This window comes from Tachysurus fulvidraco, chromosome 4, assembly GCF_022655615.1.
Source record: "Tachysurus fulvidraco isolate hzauxx_2018 chromosome 4, HZAU_PFXX_2.0, whole genome shotgun sequence".
NCBI classification, from domain to species: Eukaryota; Metazoa; Chordata; class Actinopteri; order Siluriformes; family Bagridae; genus Tachysurus; species Tachysurus fulvidraco.
The window spans coordinates 16,220,879-16,246,416 of NC_062521.1; the positions used below are offsets into that span (position 1 = coordinate 16,220,879).

At 37.4% G+C, this 25,538-nt stretch overlaps 2 protein-coding genes across 5 annotated transcripts; one reads left to right on the top strand and one right to left on the bottom strand.

The window, feature by feature from the left end:
• The first annotated feature begins 584 nt into the window (after positions 1-584).
• c4h10orf53 (chromosome 4 C10orf53 homolog) lies at positions 585-2,916 on the top strand. 2 transcript variants are annotated; one of them, XM_027141934.2, is made up of 3 exons: positions 585-811; positions 941-1,060; positions 2,597-2,916. In XM_027141934.2, the coding sequence occupies exons 1-3, from the start codon at positions 724-726 to the stop codon at positions 2,674-2,676; spliced, it is 288 nt and encodes a 95-aa protein (XP_026997735.2). In that variant the 5' UTR covers positions 585-723; the 3' UTR covers positions 2,677-2,916. The 2 variants fall into 2 exon arrangements, with proteins under 2 accessions (XP_026997735.2, XP_026997736.2); XM_027141935.2 differs by having other exon boundaries at positions 586-741.
• Positions 1,805-25,523, bottom strand: ogdhl (oxoglutarate dehydrogenase L). Of its 3 annotated transcripts, none has more exons than XM_027141932.2 (23): positions 23,727-25,523; positions 19,719-19,888; positions 19,371-19,541; positions 17,401-17,503; positions 14,804-14,919; positions 14,164-14,318; positions 13,806-13,952; positions 13,638-13,728; positions 13,355-13,534; positions 12,395-12,523; positions 12,067-12,246; positions 11,760-11,912; positions 10,996-11,098; positions 10,765-10,893; positions 9,897-10,047; positions 8,187-8,314; positions 7,495-7,673; positions 6,854-6,925; positions 6,097-6,222; positions 5,520-5,592; positions 5,238-5,401; positions 3,955-4,109; positions 1,805-3,650 (listed from the first exon to the last, which is right to left on the bottom strand). In XM_027141932.2, the coding sequence occupies exons 2-23, from the start codon at positions 19,875-19,877 to the stop codon at positions 3,527-3,529; spliced, it is 2,988 nt and encodes a 995-aa protein (XP_026997733.1). In that variant the 5' UTR covers positions 19,878-19,888; positions 23,727-25,523; the 3' UTR covers positions 1,805-3,526. The 3 variants fall into 3 exon arrangements, with proteins under 3 accessions (XP_026997733.1, XP_047668042.1, XP_047668043.1); XM_047812086.1 differs by lacking the exon at positions 23,727-25,523 and adding an exon at positions 20,061-20,105; XM_047812087.1 differs by lacking the exons at positions 17,401-17,503; positions 19,371-19,541; positions 19,719-19,888; positions 23,727-25,523 and adding an exon at positions 15,231-15,332.
• Positions 25,524-25,538: the final 15 nt, after the last annotated feature.

Here is a 25,538-nt window from a genome sequence, read left to right on the forward strand (position 1 = left end):
TCAATTTAAAATTTTGTGAAACTTAACTGAAGACTATGGAAAGAGTATGAGAATGCCTGCAGCCAAAATGGCTAGATTAGTAGCTCGTTTATGACATATGTTGTGGAAACTATTATTTTATACCCTGTGTAGTGTATAGGGAATAATGTAATGTACTTATATAGGAAATAATGAGGTGTACTTATATAGGGAAAAATGTGGTGTACTTTTATATGGGATAATTTAGTGTACTTATACAGGGGATAATGTAGTGTGCTTATATAGGGAAAATGTGGTGTGCTTATACAGTATAGGGGATATAGGGAATAACTACTCACACTTTATGCACATGACTGATCAGTCATATATCTGTATTCATAATTAATACACGTACTGTCATATTGTATCTCAGTCTTTATTATTTTGTCTTCATAGTATAGTGTTATTTATGTCTGTACTTTTGAGAGTCACAAACAGCTGGAACCAAATTCCTTGTGTGTTAACACACTTGGCCAAAAAACCTGATTCTGATTCTGACTCTGATGAAGGTATTTAGGTTGTAGCCTCTAGCTTCTTAACTTGTTTCTCGATGCCGGTTGTGTCCTTGTTTTGTTGTCTCGTGACTTCCTGTTGCTATGGAAACCGAACAGTAGCCGCACAGTCAAGGTGCGCTAATGCTAATTCGCTAGCGCAGTATGGTGTGTTGTTTTGCGGGTTGGTCTGTAAAAACGGAGACTATAAGAGATGTCTACACTGGTCACTGTACGATATGGTCCTTATGAATCGTGTGGAGTTGTTAATCACAAGACTTTCCGCTTAGAAGGCCTGCAAGGTTCATTCGGCTTATAAAGCCTAGTTAATGCTAGCCGACTCTCTGGTGGAAATAAACGTACAGTACAACACAGCGAATCGTAGCGTACAATAAAATGTTTTTGCTTTTATCTCTATCTTTTTTCATTAGCGGTTCTGAGAGACTGCGGCTACGTGTGTGTTCTTGAGGAAACGCCTGACTGGAACCAAGTGGAGGTGGTGGTTCATGGAGAAAGAGTCTATAAATGCGACATCAACAAACTGGAGTTTGGTAATAAAACAATTCTCCTAGTATCAATCATTTATAGAAAGTTTGAAAAAAAGCAGGGAAATCACTCCAATACTGCTACTAAAGCACACAGTTTATAGTCCTACTAATGTTAGTGCTTTGGGAACACATTTATGTGTATACTGTATTTACATATAAGCAGGTCTGCAACCTCAGTAAAAGTACACACTTACCCCAACATGACACAAATGCATTCAACATAATGAGTGAAATAAAACAGTAGATTACCTGTAACTATATATTATATATTTATTATAGTATAATTAACTTCACATTTATAAATGCACTTATATTGTGATGCATGAACACTGAGAATGAAGCAGGAATACACCCTACTGGCACCAGGCAGACACACATTCACACAGTCCTTTACATATTGGGGTAATTTAGTATCGCCAGTTACCAGTTCGTGCCAGTATATTTTATTGGGAGGTGATAGTATCTGAAGAGCCTGGAGGAAAAGCATACAGACATGGGCAGATAATGCAAAACTCCATAGAGACTGTAAGCTGAGCTCAGGATTGAACAGGGATGCTGCACTGCCATTCCTGTTTCACTGAACAGTTCACTAACAGGTTCCTAAATATAATCAAACCTCTCACTTCTTAGTTGTTCAAGTATTTAAATCAGCATTATGGCACTTCTTAAATCTTGAGTTTGGATATTTGTAATTATTTACTGATCTACATCTTAGAACAGGTATTTAAGGTTGACTTATGCAGTGTACTTTCATTACTTTCATTAACTTGTGACTATACTCAGGGTTGCCATACTTTCAAAATACTTTAGTTTATATAGAATTACAAAATATGCACAAATCACTTAATCTGCCATTAATACTTGCAAAATAAATATATCTACACTACATAGTTAAAGTATGTGGCCACTTTACCACATATGCTTTTTGGCCATCATATTCCAGATATAGCCCCCTTTGCTTTCAGTTCTTCTGTTAAGGCTATGTTCCTGGATTTGTGTTCCTTTAGTCACAAGAGCATTAATGAGGGATGTGGTAGCGTACTGGTTAAGGTGTTGGACTACTAATTGGAAGGTTGTGAGTTCAAATCCCAGGTCCATTAAGGTACCACTGCTAGTCCCTTGAGAAAGACCCTTAACCCTCAGTTGCTTAGTTGGTTAAAATGTAAGTCACTCTGGATAAGGGCTATAAACGGGACAAATGCTATAAATGTAAATAAGGTCAGGCAGTGATAACAGGCAAGAAGGCCTGCAATTCGGTTCAACCAAAAGGTGTTCAGTGGGGTTAAGGCCAGAGTTCTGGAAAACCATGTCTTCATGGACCTCGACCCATAATCATGTGATGCTGGAATGTGTTTGCGTCCCTTAGATTCGGTGAAGGAATTTTTAGATACATTTAAGATAATTCTGTGGTTCCAAACTTGTAACAACAGTTTAGGGATGACCCACATATGGGTGTGATGGTCAGATGTCCACATACTTTTGGCCATATAGTGTATGTGGAGTTTGAATAATAAAAATTATGACAAATTCTTGTTTTAGGAGGTGATGGGAGGCTTGATCCACTGTGCCAAGAGGCCCTAGACGCAGTAAGGAATGCATTCCAACAACACCAAATATGATGCACATGTGGGCATGTGGTAGCCTTGCGGTTAAGGTGTTGGGCTACCAATCATAAGGTTGTGAGTTCGATCCCAGGACCACCAAACGCCACTGTTGGACCCCTGAGCAAGGCCCTTAACCCTGAAGTGCTCAGTTGTATAAAATGAGATAATGTAATTCGCTCTGGATAGTGGCGTATGCTAAATACTGTAAATGCATATGAATATCCTATAATACTGAATAAAAAGATGAACAAATTACTTAACGGTAATTTTTATCATTTTTGCTGAAGAGCTCAGACAAGGCCAGGCTTACACTGTCATGTTCATTTATTTCAAGACATTTACCTATGAATGTTTGGTTTATGTCCTTTAGTTGAGACATGTATCATAAGCACACTGGCCCTACTTCATAGTCCTACTTTACACTTCATAGTCCCAAAAGTAAAATTGTAATTTAGGAGCAACTAAGAATATCATGATGGCTATAAAGTATATTGCTGGTTGTCACTATGCCATCTGTTCGGTGTCTCAGAACGAAGAGAAAATTATGAGAGATGTGGGAAAAGAATATGGCAAGAATAACAAGAATAACAAGCACTGTGATAAACTCTAAATACTCCTAGAACTGATGCACATATATATTCTAATCTCTTATTCTATTAATTTCTGTACTAGTTCTTGGATATGACTAAACATGTCTATATTAGTTTCTAAAACAGATGAAGAAGGTAATTAAAACCTGTATGATACAGGGCTCTCTCTTGCTATATATGCATTGTGCTTTAAATGCAAGCCTTCCATGAGGTTAAAGCAAAAATTCTAAGCAACATTTAGACAATTAGATTTTCATTAAATTAATTTCATTAGATTAAAAGCTCTTGCCCTCAAATGCATTAAGGTCGAATGCAGTGGTTATGAACTTCTTTAGCTCTGCAAGGTGTGTGAATTTGTTTCCTGTGGCAGGAGCTGCAGCAGGGTCACGACCAACATACCTGAAAGAGGGACAGGGGTGAAGATGCTTGATTGCGCTTTGTTATCATCTTTAAGTTTCATATTACACTTACTCGAATACATTTCTATGAAAAAACTTACATTTCACTCCCAACAAATTTTAAACCCTGGAAATGTTCATTCAAAATCATAAAGACCACTTGCTCTCTTATTGAATATACTTGATTAGTAATTGATTGGACTCAGTTTAGCATCCAAAGATTTAATATTAGCATCCAGCCATGTTTAGTAAAACATCGATATAAAAATAGATTAATAAACAATTCATTAAATAACGGGACTCACCATATTGGTTTCTCGTTGGAGAGCACACTAAGGAAGCGTGGCCTAATGTAGTCATAATAACCCATGTTCTTATGCTCTTCCTGACACCATATGAGCTCAGCATTGCCATACATCTGAAGTTCTTTCTTGATAAGGTCAAACGGAAATGGAGATATCTAGAAATTGAGATATTAAATCAAAAGTAAAGGATTAATGTGCCGAAATGTGCCTTGGTTATATACTATTATAGATACAAACAAAAGTTTGTGGACACCTGAACATTATACCCACATGTGCTTATAGAACATCCCATATCAGATTTAAATTCCCACTGATATACTCCACTGTTCTGGGAAGGCTTTCCCATTTTGGAACATCCATTCATTCATTCATTTTCTACTGCTTATCCAAACTACATTGGGTCACGGGGAGCCTGTGCCTATCTCAGGCGTCATCGGGCATCAAGGCAGGATACACCCTGGACGGAGTGCCAACCCATCGCAGGGCACACACACACTCTCATTCACTCACGCAATCACACACTACGGACAATTTTCCAGAGATGCCAATCAACCTACCATGCATGTCTTTGGACCGGGTGAGGAAACCGTAGTACCCGAAGGAAACCCCCGAGGCACGGGGAGAACATGCAAACTCCACACACACAAGGCGGAGGCGGGAATCGAACCCCCAACCCTGGAGGTGTGAGGCAACCGTGCTAACCACTAAGTCACCGTGCCCCCATTTTGGAACATGGATTTGTGAATTGGCTTATTCAGCCAAAATAACAAGAGGGTTAAGCACTTATGTTACATGAGGAGGCCTGGGGAGAGCTAGTGATCTAGTTTATCACAAAAGTTGGGTTATGTTCAGGTCTCTGTGCCGGACACTCGAGTTCTTTTCTTCTCCCACTCCAAACTTGGCAATTTATAGCTTTTGTGCACAGGGGTGCTGTCATGCTGGAACAGGTTACAGCTCCGGTGAAGGGAAATTGTAATAATTCACAGTACACAATGACATCATGTACAATAGTATGCTTCTGCCTTTGTGGCTACAAGTTAGGTGACCACAAATGTTTGGTCATATACTATAGTTTACAGTTTATAGTTTATAGTTTTCTGTAAGATTTTATCCATATTGACCCAACTAGTGTATTTAAAAAACAGCATATTCAAATAAAGTTTGCAATCGATTTCTGTTTTTGTTTCTTGTCATCATTTAACTGTTAAATTGCTAAATAAAAATAAAAGAAGATGAGGATATGGTGTAGCTTAAAGTGGACTTTAGAAGTGATTGCAGTTAACCTGCTCCATTCGAACAATTGCAACCCTATCTTCCAGTCCAAGTTGTTGTCTCTCTTTTGCTAGCTCATAGTAAACTTTGCCAGTGCAGAAGATGACCCTCTTCACAGTGCCTGGGAGTTTAGATGCAGGACCCTCATCTGGTATGATTCTTTTAAACTTGGTTTCTGATAAAAAAAAAAAAAAAAAAAAGCAAATCAAACCAGAACACATTACCTTTCCTTTTCATTTCTCTACAAATGATATGGTTGATCAGTCCAAATCCAGATTGATATTTTCTCATACCTGGGGTCATCTCATCAAAGCTGGAGCGGGCCTCAGGGAGCCTCAGTAAGGACTTTGGAGTAAAAATAATTAGCTGAGGAAGAAATAAGATGTCAATCATAGTGAAAGAGAAGTCCAGTTCTTAGTAGTTTCACTTTAAGGAATGTATATTGTAAATAAACCTCTGAGCTGTGAATCCAACCAAAACAATAAATTAAGAGAACTTTGTACAAAGCAGACTATGGTGTCCCCAGACAGCCTGTTTAATTTGCTCAGGAAGAGATTTTCTCATGCTCCACAAAGCACTGCATTTATCTGTAACTTGGGAACACTTTAGACAATTACTGTAGCGGAAAGCCAGGAGTGTGGGGAGAATCCTGAAACTTTCAGCTTATGCTGTTACAAGTTTTATGCCCATCAGATTTCTTCTCATCTCTTTTGTTTTTATTACACTACAAAAATGACAACTATACCAGACATTAACTCTGACTATCCAGTCATGTGTGACTTCAATTTAACTTTATTACAGTCAAATAATACAAGTCAAGTAATACAGTATCTATTTCTACATATATAAGACAAATAATATAATTCTTACTGGCTTTCTGAATGGTAATAAGATCTGCCTTCTCAGCACATGAAAGTAGTTAGCAGGTGTCGAGCAGTTGACCACAATCCAGTTACAGTCATAGAGCTGTTGGACCTCAAAATCTCCAGTGAATTCCTTGATTATAGGTAAGTAAAATACACTGTGTTAGTGTATATAAATTATTTATGATTGGTAAAATACGTTAAATCAGTAATTGTGTGCACATCCCACCTTCTGGCAGGTGCAGGACAAAAGAAACTGCTAAAGTAAAAAATTGTAATGACCGCAACACTGTTTAAACTCCCATCTTTATTAATTAGTTAAAAAGCAACGTTTCGACCCTGTTGGGTCTTCTTCAGGCGAATGAAAAAACGTTAAAATACGTTACGGTAAAATACGTTACACCCAATGATTCATGTTTTTCACTCAAGCAGTTTTTAAAACTACTTACCTTTCCTCTCGTAATTATTATTAAAAAACATTTCAAGTAAAAACCCATTTTTATTTACTAAAAATGAGGTTAAACATAAAATCACATTGTCATCAGTTACCATGGAGAAAACACAGTTTAGATCTGCAGTGTAGTTGATTTTTAGCATTTTAATGTTTTAAAATATACTATTAGACAATAGTCTGCACTCAATAGTCTGCACTCAAATGAAAAAGACTGAAAAGTACAACACATTAATAATTGTCTTGTTAAGCACTAAACAAATGTGTAATTAATGTGTTCCAATAATGGATCATTACAAAAGCACCTACTCACCTGATAGCGATCAGGGTCATCCTTGCTCATCTGCAAGAAACGCTCAGGCCTTGCTGACGAGTGCTCTGGGCCCTAGTAAAACACACACATACACAAACACACACACACACACACACACACATCAGGCTAAGCTGAAGAACGATGTGCTCATTTGCAAAGACTCTGACAAACTTGAGTCATCACTATTGATCTCTGTGCAATTACTTTGCTTTAAAGAGTAAAGAGAAACAAGGCCATGATAATTTGTTTGGCACAGGTTTGCTTCAGCAGTTAGAATGGAGTTTATTAAGGTTCACATAACTAGAAACCCCCAGCTACTTAAATAACAACTGCATAAATGTAGCTGTGTATTATTGTAAATGCACATGACTGTAGAATAAAAAAATAACACAGCATTAACCTTCAATAATGTATACAATTATTATTGTCATTCATGATTACATGTGTTTCATTTACAAAACCTTAACTTGCATAAATATAAGTGGAACTAGACATGATTATTCAAATCCACTAATAAGATTTAAAATAATTTCCTATTAGAGTGCTCATTAATTATTATTTGCCTTATGTGTGTTACTGTGACCTGGCATACATCATATAATTGTGTACTACCCTGAACTTGAAAGATTTAGTGTACTGACCATTCCCTCCATGCCATGTGGTAGCAGAAGGACAATCCCGTTGTTTCGGACCCACTTGGCCTGACCTGGACTGATGAACTGGTCTATGATGCACTGTGCCGTGTTGTGGAAATCACCAAACTGGGCCTCCCAGCATACCAGGGCATTGGGACTGGCCATAGCAAAACCCAACTCAAACCCTATTCCAGCAAACAACACATAAATTACATGCAAACAAAAAGCTGAAGAATGTATCTAACTAACAACTAAAACTATAGCAGCAAATAACTAGCAGTGTATTCTGTTAAAATGAGTTACAGACCCAGAACTATTAGAACAGGCAAGGACAATTTATTTGTTTGTTCTCTACACTAAACCCATTTCGATTTTAATAAATCGCAGGCTTAATGCAATTATTGCAACCAAATATTAAGTGTTTATTTTAATTTACTTCAACACTTATCTGAACCTATACTTCTGCTCACCTTAAAATTGGCTGGTCTGATAAAAAAGGTTCAACATTTATATATAAATACCAGGAAATAAAAGATGAAATTATGAAACTTTCTTCTCATATTAATTGTTTGAACTCTTGAATGTCTTCAAGTCTACAGCAAAATCAAATGAATTGACCTTGCTGAAACAGTTTTAGAGGGGATCTGTATTTCAAAAATATACTGTTTAGACTGTTTAGATCACCCATGGCTTCTTACCTAAAACTCCATACTCAGACAGGGAGCTGTTGCACACAGTGTAAGGTGCTTGGTTCTGCCATAGATGGTTCATTGGAACACAAATGCGCTTATCCACTTCCTGATCATGCAGGACATGATGACGATGACTGCAAAGTCGAAGTGGCTATTATTATACAGTACTGCAAAACGTACTCATAAGCAGGTGTTTTAGAAAAGCTATCTATCTGAACAGTCCATTTTAGTGTCAATACACGTCTTTGTGTCTGTCACAAAACTTGTTTTTCTGATGCCACTTCACTGTAGAGAAGAGGTGTATTGAGAAAAAAAGAGAGATAAAAAAGAGAGATAAAAGAAAGGAAGAGATACAGGGTAATATTAGAGTTGATGTGATAAGATTTGCTAGGTCACTCAGATATGATGTTTAAACCTGAAATCAAATTCAATGCAAAGAGACAAGCATTGACAATCTCTTGAACATCACAGTAATGGTGTAGCAGCTCATTTCAAACTGAAGTCACTGTAGTTACTGAATATCCAAGAGTCATTTGGCTGCAGAAAAAAACTGAATCGAAGAGATTGTACATATTCTATTGTGTTTTGTAGTGACATTAAACAAATATTAAGTAACAAGAAGCAAATGGTGTTGGTGAACCAAACATTCATCTTCAGAGACCATTAAACACACATGTTTTTCTGAAAGAATGAACCACAGAAGCAGCAGGTATATCACATTAATAAATAATCTGAAGCAGAGGGTGTAGCAAAGCAAAACTGAAGAGGGAATTAGCCCTAACTGAAGACTATTTGCTGTGCTCATTTAAACACAGCTGTGATGTGAATGTATGATTTTGTACCATGCTGCAATAGCACCGTCTTCTTTGACTGTCTAGCCACATCAGTCAGGAGAACTAAACACGGGGCCACCACCTTTACAAAGAATCAATTACTCATACCAGCTAGTGTTAGTGTTCGTGTTATACAGGGGACTAAAATAAGGCCCGGTGATATGTTCACTCTCCAGGGCTTGGAGAAAGCCGGGCAGTATTGAGTGAATGCATCAGCCCACAGACAATTCTCACCAATAAACAGACTCTAAAGACTACAGCTTCTACCTCTCACTAACATTTCCTCTTTAAAAACCTGTATTTCCTCACACAAGGACAAAACAGATGCCATTCAGGAAGCTATATATAAAAAATGTAAAGCAGATATAGTAGTAAAGAAAAACACCACATATAAAATGCAGGTGATTAGCAATGTCTCTGGGACTGGCAGTGTGTGAATCTGAGGTAGTGCTCCTGTAGGGTGTTGTCAAACAGCTTTCCTTCAATGCCAGCTGAAGCAGTACCGTGACAACACCATGTGGGCATCTCTTTCTCTCCCACGAGGGTTTTCTTTGAGACAAACTGACGTCATCTGTCATTGTTTAGACATTAAATGAAGCTGTGGTGCAGAGAGCTTCCCTCTTCAATTCTGAATGATGAGACAGTAGGCTCATTGTCCTCTTCATGTCAACGAAAGCGATGAATGCAATCACAGAATGCTGTTTATGACATTCAGTTAAAATCTTTTTGTCACAAATGACCAGTGTGTGTTCATAAAATTGTGTTTAGCTTTAAATCCGCCTTTGTGACACCTTTAGGTTTCTCCATCACAGCTCAGATTAAGTGTAAGCTGATTTAGATACAGTGGGATCAGTTTGCTGGTGTGCTGTATTTGTACGCCTACCTGAATGTTCCCCGTTCTACATCTTGCCCACTCAGTCTCACATGGACACCATCCTTCAGCAGGGAACCAAAGGCCATGTACTCCCCAAGAGCCCAGTCCACTGTACGCTTGCTAACCATGTCGGCACGGCCTCGCAAGATCCGCGACACTCCTGGGAGTTGAGAGACGCAAACACGAAAGTGAAGATGAGAAATATCCAGGTAGAGTCTATTTATTTTCCTACAGAAAAATAACTTAGATTAGGTGAGATTGTCCACAATTATATGCTTAGTAGAAATTAGGTAAATAAAATTCCTTACATTTTTTCTGCTAGGCGTCAACATGCATTCATTCAGTAAAAAAAAGTCAAGTACAGTTTAACCAAGATTGGGTAATGAAATATCATGGGCTCCCTGATCATGCTTAAAGTAAGAAAAGGATGAGAGCCATAAAGAAAAGCATGCTATAATGAAATAAATAATCCATAATACACTAAAATTTTATGCGTAGACCATAAATTGAGCTCATGGATGAAAATGGGCAGGAAAGAGGCTGTATGTAGTGATTGGTTGAAATATGTGTTTAGGGGCATGTCATAAAGAAGCTTTGGTTGAAATAGCTGGTGGTTAGGATGATTTAGCAGTGTTTAAAGTTGTCAGACTGAAGCTTGCTGGTTTAGTTTAATGGTCCCTGAGTGTAGCTGCATCACAGCTGTGTAGATCCTATAAGCACCAAGGCACTTCAGCACGATTGACACAGCATCACAGTGAGATTTGCTAATTGTCCGTAACCCCACTATCACAGCACTGGTGTGTGAAGGCTGAAACAAATCAGATACAGTAGACAGATGCAACAAAATCTGTTAGAGTTTTTAACATCTGAGGCTTACCACTGTGAATGGAGAAATCTTTCTGAGGGACAGAGCTGGCAGCCTGGCCGATGTGCTTCAGGACATCCTCGGGGAGCCCTGTGGGAGGATAGCTCATAGACTTTGGTTCCCCCTCATCTGTGAAAAAATCTGAATACAGAAATATTTCATTTTTATCTTTTTTTTAAGTAAAACTCCAATTTTGGCTATTAGGTATTTCTTAGTTTCGAATGAAAAGAAAAATAAAAGTACTTGGCCAGGGTGAGTCCAGCCAGTGACGGATATGGAGTATCTTTTCATCTTTGGAGCTAGTGTATGCTTCTTCACAAATTTTGTCATACTTAGCCACTTCTTCCTGTGAATAGTGGCCAGTATATCAATATAATTGATTGTGTGCAAAATCTTACACTCACCATCCACCATGTTTATCAGAAAAAACACAAGAGCTTAAAACGTTTGACAAATGATTCATTAGACAAGGCACCTAAGTGCTATGGAATACAAAAAACAGTGAGCTGTAAGTCACAATTTATTCCCTGAGTATATTCCCCTGAGCTACGGCGGTGAACGGAGAGTGACAGCGATGCGCTTGTAAATAAAACGAGCTGTCGCTGGGCTAGACAGTATGTCAGCCATGCCCTGTGGAAGGATGGCTGGGTTCAAGCTTTGTGTTTTCTACAGTACTGTACATCTAGACAGAGGGGGTAAGATGAATTTGAGCAGCAGCCAGTGAGTGCAAATGTGGCATTACCAGTGTAAAGATTTATAACAACAATTTCTCAACAATCGAAAACAGCCTGTTTTGTGTCTAGATAGAAAACACACATATTAACACATTACGTCCATTCATTCACCAGTAAGAGATATTAGCTTTGTCATGAACATTAGTCATGTAGAACAAAAAAAAAGTCATGATCCATTCGAAATTAAAATATGGTTAAAGATAATGACAGTTAAATTTTCATCCATCACTGGTCATACACTATAGCTCTATCATTGTGGCATAAGAGACAAACCTCAAACTCCTGCAGAGTAACTACTCCCTCCAAAATGAGCTTGTCTGCATATTTTTTTAGCACGTGCTCCTGCTTGCGGATTTGCTTGTACATGAGAGGTTGTGTGAACATGGGTTCATCCATTTCATTGTGGCCAAAGCGCCGGTAACAAACCTGTAACACACACACACACACACACACACACATCAACATGGATGTGTAATAAACAGTGGTGTTTGAGTAGTGTCATACAATCCTCATACCAAAATCTAAGTTGTGTATCCAGCCAAACTGCCTTTAGATCAGGACTGCATAGCTTAATGCTCACCAGATCTATGACCACGTCCTTGTTAAAGGTATTTCTCCATTCTGCAGCCACTCTGCAAACATACATCACAGCCTCAGGGTCATCAGCGTTGACATGGAAAATGGGTGCGTTGACCACACGAGCCACATCAGTGGGGTAAGGAGAGGAGCGCGCCATTCGCGGATCAGTAGTGAAGCCAATCTGGTAAATAATCATTTATTTATCACATGGTTCAGTGGTTCAGTTTTTTTAAACAGTCACTACACGATTTCTGCTGAATTTATGTTGTAGCCTGATTTTTATATGAAGCCAGTCACAGTTATCTACAGTATGTAGTCTTGATTTTTACCTGGTTGTTGACAACAACGTGAATGGTGCCATGAGTTGTATATGAGGGAAGCTCACTGAGGTGGAAAGTTTCATAGACAACTCCTTGACCAGCAAATGCAGCGTCACCATGCAGGAGAATGGACATCACCTGAGATATAAAAACCTTAAACTCTTACAGCACATGAGACTGGTTTTCCACTCAATAGTTTGATTATTTAGAAATATTCACTGAACTGCAGTAAAGAATTTTACAGGGCTCTTGAAAGGACAAAATTTAGCAAAAAATAATATACAGTCGTATGCAAAAGTTTAGGAACCCCTGACAATTTCCAGGATTTTCATTTATAAATATTTGGGTTTTGGATCATTCATCCAGAATCCAGACACTCATTACAGGCTATAGGAAGTGTCTAGAGGCTGTTATTTCTGCTAAAGGAGGCTCTACTAAATATTGATGTGATTTTTTTTGTTGGGGTGCCCAAATTTATGCACCTGTCTAATTTAGTTTTGATGCATATTGCACATTTTCTGTTAATCCAATAAACCTCATTTCACTACTGAAATATTACTGTGTCCTTCAGTTATTTGATAGATCAAAATGAAATTGCTGATTTTTGCTGAATTCCAAAATTTAGAGACTAGAAGCAGCTGCTATTTGTGTATACAGTATGTATTAAAAATATGACGGCATAAACTGCATATTTAATACCCTTTTTTTGCACACATAATTGTTAAAGTGGCATCTTTTTTTTTCCTAAAGTGAGCATTGGTGAAATCCTAGGAAATTTTATAAAGATAATAAAATCAGTTTTGCCTCATTTCGGGTAAATCTGTGGGTTATATTTATTTACATGTTATTTGTTTAGTTGTCTCTTGATATTTTCGTCAATGTTGGGCTGAATTCAGCTCTGGATATATTTAACATATTTTCCCAGATTTACATTATTAATCTTGAAATGTTTTTCCATTTCTTGCTTACCTTCTTCCCCTCATTGTCTCCTCTGTAGAACTGCTCAGCTTTAGTTTTGCCCTGTACGACAGGGTCCACTGCCTCAAGGTGAGATGGGTTAGCCATAAGAGACAGAGTGATGTTCTTATCAGTCTCCCTGTTGATCCGCTCATGGTACATACCCAGATGATACTTCACATCTCCCGAGCCCTGGAGAACATGTAAATAAGTGTCATTCAGGCCTGCTGTGCTGATAGAGCATAAAGGGTTGAGGCAGTAAGTACAGTAGGTAATTATGTAAGTCACTTTGTACCTCTTCCGCAGCCTCTAGTTTGGGATCGAATTGGCAGAAAATCTGATCAAGATCTTTCCTGACAACATTGGCCAAGACATTCAGTCGACCTCTGTGTAGCAGAGATGCTGCCGTTATTGCTTTTGATACAAGCTATGAAATATACTCTGAGCATGAACTTAGATATACCTGTGAGGCATGCCCATAATTACACTCTCAATTCCAGCTGCACTAGATTTGTCGATGATCATCTTCAGAGCAGGGATGAGGACCTCACAGCCCTCTAAGCCAAAACGTTTCTCAGAAGACCATTTACGAGCCAGAAAGTCCTCAAAGCTGAATCACCAATGAGAGCAAGTGCAAATGAAAGCTAACAACTATTTTTCATGAGACAATTACACTGATGTTCAATACAGTTTGAGGATTGTGAATGATATGATTCAACTCATTCATTAATCGGTTAGTCAATCTAATCAAAAACACTATTTAAATATCTAGTGCCTATTACTCAGTTCCTATTACTAAGAAATGTTCAGCAAACACTGACCGTGTTGAACGCACCAGCCGTGCCAGTAAGGTCCTCTTCTCTCTGTCAGTAAATTTCATGATGCCCGGAGTCTCAAACTTTTGCCTGATCCATTGGCATTGCTCGATATTGTTAATAAACATGAATTCCACACCAATATGACCACAGTAGGAGGCCTGTAATGTTCAACAGACAAAAAAGCTTATACTGTATAAGCTATTTTTAGTGAGGGCTCAAAAACAATAGTAAAACAGAAATGTTGACCTAGAATAGTTCCATAAATGATTTTATGAAATACTGATGATTTTGTAGGCCTGGACCTGCTTCAAAACAAGATGACTTAACTAGTAGACATTTTGTTTATCTGTACAGATTAGCAGACAGAATGTTCCTGTAAAATTCTGAATTCGTTCTGCTGCTAGCATTACCAGGTACATCATCAATAAAGATTAGTGAGCCCATACCAAAAGCAGCCATGCAAACCCATCAGGATGTAACTATTAGAAAATGACAGCTGAAATTCTGATCTATCGTCTCATATTCAATTTTTTTTTATGTCTTCAGTGGCATAGTAGAAACAAAAGAACTGGACCAGCTGTTGCAATACTTTCAATACAAACTGTATATACTTACAGAGTACAAAAAAACAAAGTTCACTTACCTCAAGTCTGCGAATAATTTCCCTAAGTGGAAGTACAGCCTCCTGACCACCGATAAATGTTGTTGATGGCAACTGGAAGGTCTTGTCTAGATCAGATTCATCCAAGCTATAGAAGCCTAGAGATAGTGTTAGCAAGTAGAGATAGTTAACCCATTTAGGTTAAAGGGCTTTGTGTTTATTCAAAATAACATTAAGATTATATCTCATTAAGCCATTCTGAAGCATAATGGAGGACTACTGTATGCAATGCAGTTAACCATTTAATCCAATTTCGCCTTTAATCCTAATTGATAAGGCAAAAGCAAAAGAGAAGACTGATACATAAAATGAAATTAAAGCCATGATATAGATAAAAAGAACTGAGAATCGAGCACTAGATCAGATAACTATAACTAAAGCTGAATGGTTATAAATCTGTTTTCATTACTTATGTGGAGACTCAATGAAACAGCATGACAAAATATAGTGTGGCATATATATGAATGAAAAAAAAAAACATGTTTTGAGGAGTTCTTTTAGTGGCTATTACTCTCTCTTTTCGATCTGTTATGAGAGCATGTCCTAGATCCTTTTATTTTGCTGGCACTAAAAGCAATAGGGCATGACGGGAGCAAAGGGGAAGATTTATGGTCCTTTGCCTCGGACAACATTAACCTGAACCTGCTTTCGGTTTAGGGCATGATTCTAGTCCTAGCCAGCGGTCTTTAACACTGTGAATTCTAAAGTGACTGAATGAGCAATCTTTTGGCCATCATGTGACTAGGCTGTGCTGTGTAAAACACAACTCACACCCTTTCTCCAGTATTTACAGAACAACTTAATAAAGACCCAATATTACATATCCTATTTTAATAAACACAACCAAAGGTTTAGTCTAGTGATTACTTGCAACACTGTGTAAAAACACTGTATTTCTGCCACATAGTTTTCCAAAAATTATACAAAATTTATACACTGGCTACTTTAACAGGAACACCTGTATTGTACATGCAGTTATCAGGCAGATACAGACCAAGAGCTTCAGTTAATGTACACATCAGACATGGTTGTTGCTGCCAACCAATCTGATGAGTTAAGAATTTCAGAAACTGCTGATCTGCTGGAATGTTTTACACAGAAAAACACACACACAGACACAAACAGACACACAAACACACAAACACACCCACGAACACACACACACACACACACACACACACACACACACACACACACACACACACACACACACACACACACACAGACACACAAACACACCCACAAACACACACAAACACACACACACACACACACACACACACACACACACACGCACACGCAGACACACACAATATTTTCACACACTACAGTATCTAAAGTTGCACAGAGTTGCACTTTGTTAGTGAGTGAGATCAGGGGAGAACGGACATATTGGTTTGAGTTGGCAGGAATGCTACGTTATCTCAAGTAACCACACTTTATATCTACAGTGAGCAGAAAAACATCTTCACACAACGCATCAACCTTGAAGTTAATGAAGTACAACAGCAGAAGCACACATCTAGATCCACTCCTGTCAGACAAGGACAGGATTTTGAGGCTATAGTGAACAGACTAACTGAAACTGGACAGTATAAGATTGGAAAAAAGTTGCCTGTTCTGAATAATCTTGATTTCTGCTGTGACACGCAATTGATATGATCAGAATTTGGCATTAGCAGCATAAATACATAGATACAACCTGCCTTTTGTCAACAGTCCATGCTGGTAATGGTAGAGCTACAAGAGTGAAGAATGAGGAATTTGTGGTACACTTTGGGCTCCAGAATACCACCTGAGCATCACTTGTATGCCACAGCCTTCCTGAGCATTGTTGCTGATGACATGCTCCCTTTATGGCCACAATTTGCGCATCTTATAATGGTTATTTTCAGCATAACAAAGCACCATGTCACAAAGCACAGGTTATCTCAAAACTGGAGGAACATGACAGTGAGTTCATAGTGTATCTTGTGATTCTCTAGTCACCAGATTTGAAATCAGCAGAGCAGCAGTGGGATGTAGTAAAACGGGAGACTGGCAGTGTGAATGTGCAGCACAAATCATGTCAACATGGAGCAGAATCTACAGAATGTATTCAACACCTTTTTTGGACTCCATGTCACAATGAATTATGATTGTTTTGAGAGAAAATTTGGTCTTGACCTAGTATTAGTATAGTGTTATGATTAAGTAGCTGGTGAATGTATGCTGCATGATACATTTCCTCTAGTTCAGTTTAACTAAAAATATAATTATAAAGGTTTGAATCCTACATATAGTCGAAATGTCCCTGAGTTCTTTTAGTGCATGCATGTGCTAATGTAAATAAAGTAATATAAAATAAATAATATTAATAATTTACAAGGCTTTTCCATAAGCATCCAGTTTCCATAAGCAAGGATCTGAGTCAGCAAGTTTCTCTAGAACTGCATTCTAAAGACACATGCAATATGGACTATTTATCTCACAATATCAATAAAGATATACCCAAATAAACATCAGAAAACAATTTACAAATAAGGAACTACAAATAAAACTTTATTATTAATAGCAATGAAGAGAAATAAATGTCTTACCAAGTTTGTCAAGTGTTGTTATCAAATCCGAGGGGACAAAAGAATCATTGTCCGCTGTGAGGATGCCAAGAGGATCAAGCTGAGCTACATGATGGCCACGGATCTGAGAAGATCACACAGTTGCAACAAAAAAAATTGAAAAACTATCAAATGAAAACCTATCCATTCATTGTCCATCCATTGTCTGTCTATCCATCCACTGTCCGTACAGCTTAGTCTACTCAGTCTATCCCAGAGGGCTTGGGACCCTGTATGGGGTGCCATCCCCCTGCAGGGCACAATTACACTCCCATTAACAATGTGGACAATTTAGAGATGCCAATCAAGTCATGTCTTTGGACTGGGGAGGAAGCCAGAGTATCTGGAGGAAACTGTTGTGAAAAATCTTTAAAGTAAAATAATTAAAGTATTATTCCTTACAATACTATAACCAAAGTAAAGTATTAAGCCTTGCAAAATATTACAATTGGTGTCATAAGACATATGTAGGTGATGATGTAGGCCAGATGTAAACAAGAAAGGATGTTTATTGTAATCATAAACTTAGTAAAATTAACCAGACTCAGTGCTATCAGGCTTAGTCAGTCTGAGCTCTCTGATTAAAAATGTGTGAGTAAATGTAGGCCAGATGTAAACAAGAAAGGATGTTTATTGTAATCATAAACAGTAAAAGTAACCAGACTCAGTGCTATCAGGCTTAGTCAGTCTGAGCCCTCTGATCAACAATGTGTGAGTAAGCGAAAGTCAAGAGTTCAGCTGAAACAGGGAGTAGGGCGAGACAGCTGAATCAGGCGACCAGCTGGACGGGCCTGCTGATTCTGAGATTGAGGGTCTAAGGGGAACCTGACCTTTAGTGGAAATAGAGAAACTAAGGCTTAAAATATGCATGTGCATGTAAGCCCAGTCTGGAAAGTGACAGAGATCATAACAATGTTCAGCTCATAGGTTTAGTAAGCTTAAGGAGTCAACATGGAACTCCACTTATATACAAAGCAACATTATATACAAATCAACATTATAGCAGCAAGGGCTTAGCAAAAACAGCAATACAACATAACCAATATAATCAAGAACTTTTATCATAATTCAAACTCATAAAGCTAACATATAATTAATCAATTATATAATCAGTAGAAATCATATACACTAGATTTGTGTGTATACTGTCCATATTATACAGTATACAATAACAAGAAATGAAATGAGGAAACTTACTCATTGTAGCTGTAAAAGAGGATTAATACACAAGACGTCTGTGTTATGGAAGATTGAGTGGCAAATAACTCAAGAATAAGAAGAGACAAGATCTCTGGAGCACATTTCTAACCTACATTTTTTAATAGTGAAGTATGTTTTATAACAATGCAGAGGTAAGTCGGGAAAAACAACAGGGCAGACTTGTTTTTCTGATAAATTAAAAGGGCAGACTTGTTTTTCTGGGAAATAAGCGGAGGTCTCGTGTATTCTGCAAAGTAAGGGGAAATTAGAAAGGAGGAATTACCTGAATGTATAGAAGGCACCTAGAGGTGCCAGGGTATATATTGAGGAGATTTCCTTTGGAGGGGGCTCTTGCTTGCTTGCTCTTTTGTGTTCGAACTCTCTGGGTTTCTCGCTTGGGTTCTTTTCATTTGATTGCTTTTTGGAATTGTTGGCTGATTGGCTGCAAAAACGAAGTTTGCTCATTCTCATCCAGGTTTGGAGAGTCTTCTCATTGTTTAAGTTGTATCAATTATAGTGTTAACAGAAAGTTTAGTTTAAATAAATTGTTTAATAGTTAATGTAAATAGTTAATATTCAATATTCGTCTAAAAGTCTAAAAGTGCGGTTCACCCTGCGATGTGTCCACTCGGAGACGGGCTCTGAGTTCCGACAAAACCATTGAAGCATGAGGGAAAACATGCAAACTATATGCACAGACTGAAGGGTGTCTCTAGAGTCTTGACCAGTGGTAGGGGTCTGTGTGTTTATACCTGGTAGGCTCTGACAAGGTTGTAAACAGCTAGGTGATCCTCCACCACTTTCTGAGACATTGCAGGTGTCTGTGACATGGTTCGACCCTGGAGAAGAGCAGACAGACGCCTTTCCCCAGCTTCTCTAACTGGACTGTTGGCTTGGGCGTTTCGGAAATAGGCATCCCAAGACTGTGACAGAAAGATTACATCTAAAATTGTTCAAGCAGTTTCAAGTTTCATATTTGTTTGCTTGTTTGTCTGTTTTGTTTGGAACAGAATTTGAATATCAGTCTGCAAAAACCTTGATGAATAACAGCTTATCTCTGTTAGCTAGAGATAAGGGAGGCATGATAGAATATACTACACCTTGTGAACGTTTTTGTGGTCCTCAAGCCAGGCATAGTACATCTCTTCCACATAGCTTGTATTGAGGGGTGCTCCTGAGGAACAGCATCGGTGAGGGTCCCACACACGAGCCCTCATCCACAGACCCCTGAGAGAGGCCAGGGAGTGAAACCGACTCATATCTGTTCAGCCTGAGGCAGGATCAACCCAGGTGATTAGTACAATGTTATGCATTTTAATAACAGCTTATGTACCAAATGTAGACAAAGATATTAAAGCTGCATCGTGTAAGTTCTGTTTGGCAAGAAACAAGCCTACAAAGGTAATTCAATAGTTTCATTTTGCAGGGGTTTTCATACATACAGTTCATTATCTGAGACCCATCATACGCCATCTTTATAAATCTTATCTCACAGCCAAAGTAAGCTGAAAGACAGTTTGGAGTACACCAGTGTTTCCTGATTTAGTCACTTTGTAACCAGATTAAGTAAGTAAAAATTAGCCAAAGTTTGATAGAACACTGTGTTGCCATACAATGCACGGACCAAATGACAGCCGACAGATAGCAAAATATACTTATCAAGTAACAAAATGCAACAAGAACACAAATTGACTAATAAATATATATACAAACTAGAGATGTTTATGACCAAATAGTGTGAATTTACTTTTCTTTCTTATTTTGTAGCCTGCTAGCTAGCTTCCATCAATCTCAGAGCTGCATGCAGCACAGCAGAGAGTAAATTCACATCACAGTTCTGCATGAACAGTACACTAAGCACAGAGAACTCTTTCCTGTTTAAACAGGAGTTGTTTTAGCTAGTGTTTTAGAAACTAGCTTAGACCTCAGCACCATCAGAAACACAATATCTCAGCTAGTCAGCTAACACTGTCTAAATCAAAAAATGTTTTGAAGGCAAGAGACGTTGTTCTTTCAAAATGGTCAATGTGCAAAGTACAATTTCTAATTCTCATAACAATTCAGTATTACAGCACCTTTGATAAAAGTATCAGTAAATTACAAGCTCTTATTGATCAATTCAACATTCTATACCATATACCACTCTATAAAATAATAGGCCAGCACACCAGTGATTAGCATTCAGACACATTATTTACTGTGCTGTTGTATGTAGCACACAATTTGCAACCTTGTAAAAAATATGTATATTGATTTGGTAATTTAACGTCTTAACTCCAAATGCCTAAGATTTACATCCAGCAGCCTAAATGCTTGCCTTTAAAAAATAAATAAACAAATTAAAGAAAAAGCACACTATATAGGTAAAATATTGCAGACAGCTCATCATAACACTTTTTTTTTTTAAACAATCTATTTCAGGTTTAGACCCCATTACTCAGCTATAATCAACTCCATTCTTCTGGGAGGGCTGTTCACTACATTTTGCAGTGTGGTTGTGGGACTCATCATTCTGCTACATGAGCATTAGTGAGATTGTTTTAGGGTGAGGAGCCCTGGTGTTCCATCAGCATTTCAGTTTATTTTAAAGGTGTTCAGTTGGGTTGAAGTCGGGTCTCCGTGCAGGCTATGAGTTCTTTCCCAGATGGAGCACAGGGCCATTATCATACTAAAACACACTCTAAAAAACGATTCGTTGGCTGGACAACCATTACTTATAAAAATAAATAAACTAAACACAAATAACAAAGTAATTTTAATTTATCAACCTCTACTTAGCATATAGATAGTGTCTGTAACATAAATATATAAGTTACAAGGTGAACCTAAGTGTATGCCTAAATATAATGAGAAAACATAAGTCATGTCAACTAGTATTAAAAATGCATCAAAACTAAGTAATTATAACATAATATTTTAAGTATATAACTGAGCCACGTGATATGCAAATCTGGAAAAAACTGGATCCATCTGGTGATGCACATGTGAAGGTGGAAAGAGGTAAGGTTAACTTTCTATAAACTAAGCAAAATATTTGATTTTGAGTTTTTGAAATTAAAAAACACTTGTTTGTAGTCTTAGGTGAAGATATTTTCTGAAACGCAAAGAGGCGAAGACGCTGAAAAGAGGTAAGATTTGTCGTTTTAACGTACATTCGTTTATTTGTGTTAATGCGTTTGTGACGTCAAGAAATAAACTTTTTTTAAATTGAATTTCTGAATGTTACTTAAATACTTATGAAAGTCTAGTTTGTACAAATAAGTTATTGTATGAAAAGAGGAACGATTGTGCGACTGCTAAAAGCAGTGTGACTCCATCGAATGAATGTTCTAGTGGTTAATTTAATTATTTCAGAGAAATATGACCATGCATTGCGTTGGCACGTTTGCATTAAGATAATTCTGTTCCCGCCCTGGTCCGTGTAATATTAGGTCATTTTAGTATATCCAATCTTTTACTGAAAAGATCTATGTTAGTAAGACACTGCAATGTCTTGCCTATTCATACTAAATATAAAACTTTTAAATTTAAAAATATAAAATATATAAGATTAAATATAAAAGATTTTTCTCCTTCTAGTTCAGAGCAAGAAAGTGTTGCAAAGGGGGCAGCATGAAGGAAGTGTCCTGTTGGAAGTGAACTTGCATTTGTTAATGTGACACATTTGTTGTACATTCATGATGTGTGGTTTTAGGCTTCACCATTGCATTGCAGCCTGTTTAAAAAAATAAAGTGAAATGCTTTATTTTGTGTGATTTGCATGTGTAATTTATTTTAGTGAAGTGACATATGGTGACCCATACTAGGAAGTTGTGCTCTGTGTTTAACCCATTAAAGCAGCAGTGCAATATGCAGACCAATAGCTGATAATCTACAATAAGTTAAAATTTGACATTGGTTCAACTATATTAATTGTCTTTTTTAACATAAATGAGCTTAAATTTTAAGTTAACTTAACTTGCAATTACTTAGTAGATTCTATCATGTTACATATATTTTTAAATAAACAATGTTGTGTGTACCCAAAAATTTAAGTATAACAACGGTTTTCTTGTTAATTTTAAGTAATTTTTTTCCAAGTTGGGTACTTAAAAAGTGTGATGCAAAAATGGTGCATACATATTTTAAGTATATCCAACACATAATTCTTACCAGTGCATGTTTCAGTGAAGAGAACAGTTTAGAGAACTTTTTTTAGATTACTACATATGGGTGTGATGGACAGGTCTTTGGGCCATTTGGAGTATATACATATAAAATCACATGCATATAGATATGCAGGATCAGATATCAGATCAGGGTAAACTAGCTTTATTCAAGTCAAGCTTTTATTGTCATTTCAACTCTATATACGTAGCTGTTGTAGTAAGCAGTGAAATGAGACAATGTTTCTCCAGGATCATAACATAAAACAAAGACAGAGCTAGGATTTAGTAAGTTAGTCCTAGATACATAGTGCAACTGTGCAACCTGGTGGAAACAGTGCTAGGTTTTTTTATTTTTACATTTTATTTGGCATACACCACTGGTTTTCTTCCTACCTTGTGCACGAACTGGCTATTAGAAATTGGATTTTTTAAAATATTGGAACCGTTTTCTTATAATGAATTTATGATGATATTAATTGTAATATGTAATGAATCAGCAAATATCCATCCATTTATTTTCTGTCCTGCTTATCCTACATAAGATGCCACTCAGTCATCTTTATATTAGAGGAGGAAACCAGAGCACCTAGAGGAAACCTGTGATACATGAGGTAGATCACGAAAACCCTGCACACAGGATGGAGACAGGAATCAAACCCCTAAACCATATTTAACAATACAACACACTGTAAAAATAATACATACAGTATATTACGGATATCGTAGTGTTTATTTATTATGTAAGACTCATGAGTAGTTCATCAGAATATAACATCACACACTATAAAACACACTATCTGATGCTGAAGGACACGAATAAACAGCGATTTGCGCTTTCCTGCTTAAACCACACGGTTAGATTTACCGCATCTGGACTACAGCTGTTAACAGTAACACGGTGAATGCTAGCGGTTTGTTTACACTTTACCCCTTAGCATAGTTTGGTAAGAGAAACGTCACCTTGAAAGGCACTGCGAAGATTAAAGGTCCGTTTCAGCACCGATTTGGAGTTGAGTGATGTTTATGTCGAGGTGTTGAGTGTCTGTTAATCCCGCAATGTCAAATTGTGCTGAATCCCTATAGAGCATCACAGCAGCGCTGTACATGTAGCAGCAGGTCCGCTATAGTACAGAACAGGAAGGCAGGAAACACGAGGCCCGAACGAGCAAAATGGACCGATTGGAAGGAAGAGCTGAGGAAATTAGGACACTAAGAAGAACATGGCACTTGCATGCATTTGATTGTGTTAAACTTGTAGTACTGAAACGGAATGAACATGATCAGACAACTGTAAACACAAACCAATGACAAAAGTAGTTTTATCTGTTTATCTTCAGTACCTGCTTTATTATGGATAATGAGTGGCAGTGGATCTGGAGCCTTGAATGACACACCAGGCCATTACAGGGTACCATGAGGGGTGTGTGTGTGTGTGTGTGTGTGTGATTATATATATACACACACACGAGGCAATTTAGTATACTGTAGCACATGCAGTTGAAAATACACACAACCAAAAAAGGTTCAGCTATAACTACATAATTTGCATATACTTGATTTTATCTCACACAGAACTAAATAAAGTTTTAAATGAAGGGAAAATAGTGTCAGCTCAGTGTGCAAGCTTCATCTCAATCGTACAATTTTTTCCAGACAACAAGAGGCAAAAACAAAAAAAACAAAAAAAAAAACAAAAACAAAAAACTGTTTTCTTATTTGAATTACTTCACTTTTACACAAGTCAGTTCCTGTTGCCCTTACTGCAATATCATTATTTGCATTTAATCAATACCCCTGTACAAATTTTCTGTGGGTTTAAAAAAGGCACAGGCAAACAAGCAGGGTCAAGGAAATATCTTTTCATTTTTTAAATCCAGTCCTTGACAATGTGAAATTCAGAACTTCTTATTTCTTGGCATCTTGTGAAAGGTGTTCATTTTAAACTGCCCCGCTGGCAATGGCTAACAAAGGTTTGTGGAAATACTGCTTTTTTTTTTGGCATAATCATTTCATAACCGGCAACTGCTGACATTCTTTTTCTGTAGATCACATTTTGATTGCCATCAAAGTTAAAGCATCTTTAATGCCTTTCTCTGACATTTAAATTCCAATTATAGTTTGACTTACTGATTGCATCACCAGTCAGCATTTACAAAAATGGAAATGGATCTAGTTCTAAATCTCTGTAGTGAAAGAAAGAAATTGAGCAGAAAGGGTGAACAAGGTCACGCACACACAAGAAACAACAACAAAAAAGCATGGTCTAAAGTGCCTACAGTATATACACATACATAGAAAAGTGAATTAGGTCCAATTAAAAGCAAGACTGCTGTTTAAATGATGATTACTAAGCTGCTTAAAGGTGTTCAGAACAACAGTATTGAGTAATGGTCTACAATTTAAGCCCCTGACTCATAGTAATGCCTCCTGCTCCTGCTTGCCAGCCTACAGATCAGCGGTGATAAATGAACAGTCGAACAGTCTACATAAACTACACATAAGCTCTGCCTGCCATCTCAACATTCTACAATTACAAAAAAAAACACAGGTACTATTTTTCACCATAATTACATTGATATATTATAACTGATCACCAATAATTGAGTTCTCTATAAGCAGAAACCATGGTTTCAACTCTTCAAATCATGATTATTATCATGATCATATTGTGGACTCGCTCCTGCTGCCTTGTTTAACTGTACCCCACCAGGCAAAGATTACAGACCTGTACTGTATTTTTAGTCCATATTAATTCTGATAACCAGTGGAAAA

Bases quoted from the DNA above. Each gene is read 5' to 3' on its own strand.
- ogdhl (XM_027141932.2), bottom strand. From the start codon at position 19,877: ATGAGTCGGTTTCACTCCCTGGCCTCTCTCAGGGGTCTGTGGATGAGG. The intron at 11,099-11,759 runs GTTTGTCTCTTA...CACTATTCACAG, and splicing joins TTACTCTGCAGGAGTTTGAG to GAAGAAGTGGCTAAGTATGA. The intron at 7,674-8,186 runs GTAAGAAGCCAT...TTGCTGGAATAG, and splicing joins GTCTGAGTATGGAGTTTTAG to GGTTTGAGTTGGGTTTTGCT.
- c4h10orf53 (XM_027141934.2), top strand. From the start codon at position 724: ATGTCTACACTGGTCACTGTACGATATGGTCCTTATGAATCGTGTGGA. The intron at 812-940 runs GTTCATTCGGCT...TTTTTTCATTAG, and splicing joins CCGCTTAGAAGGCCTGCAAG to CGGTTCTGAGAGACTGCGGC. The intron at 1,061-2,596 runs GTAATAAAACAA...TTCTTGTTTTAG, and splicing joins CATCAACAAACTGGAGTTTG to GAGGTGATGGGAGGCTTGAT.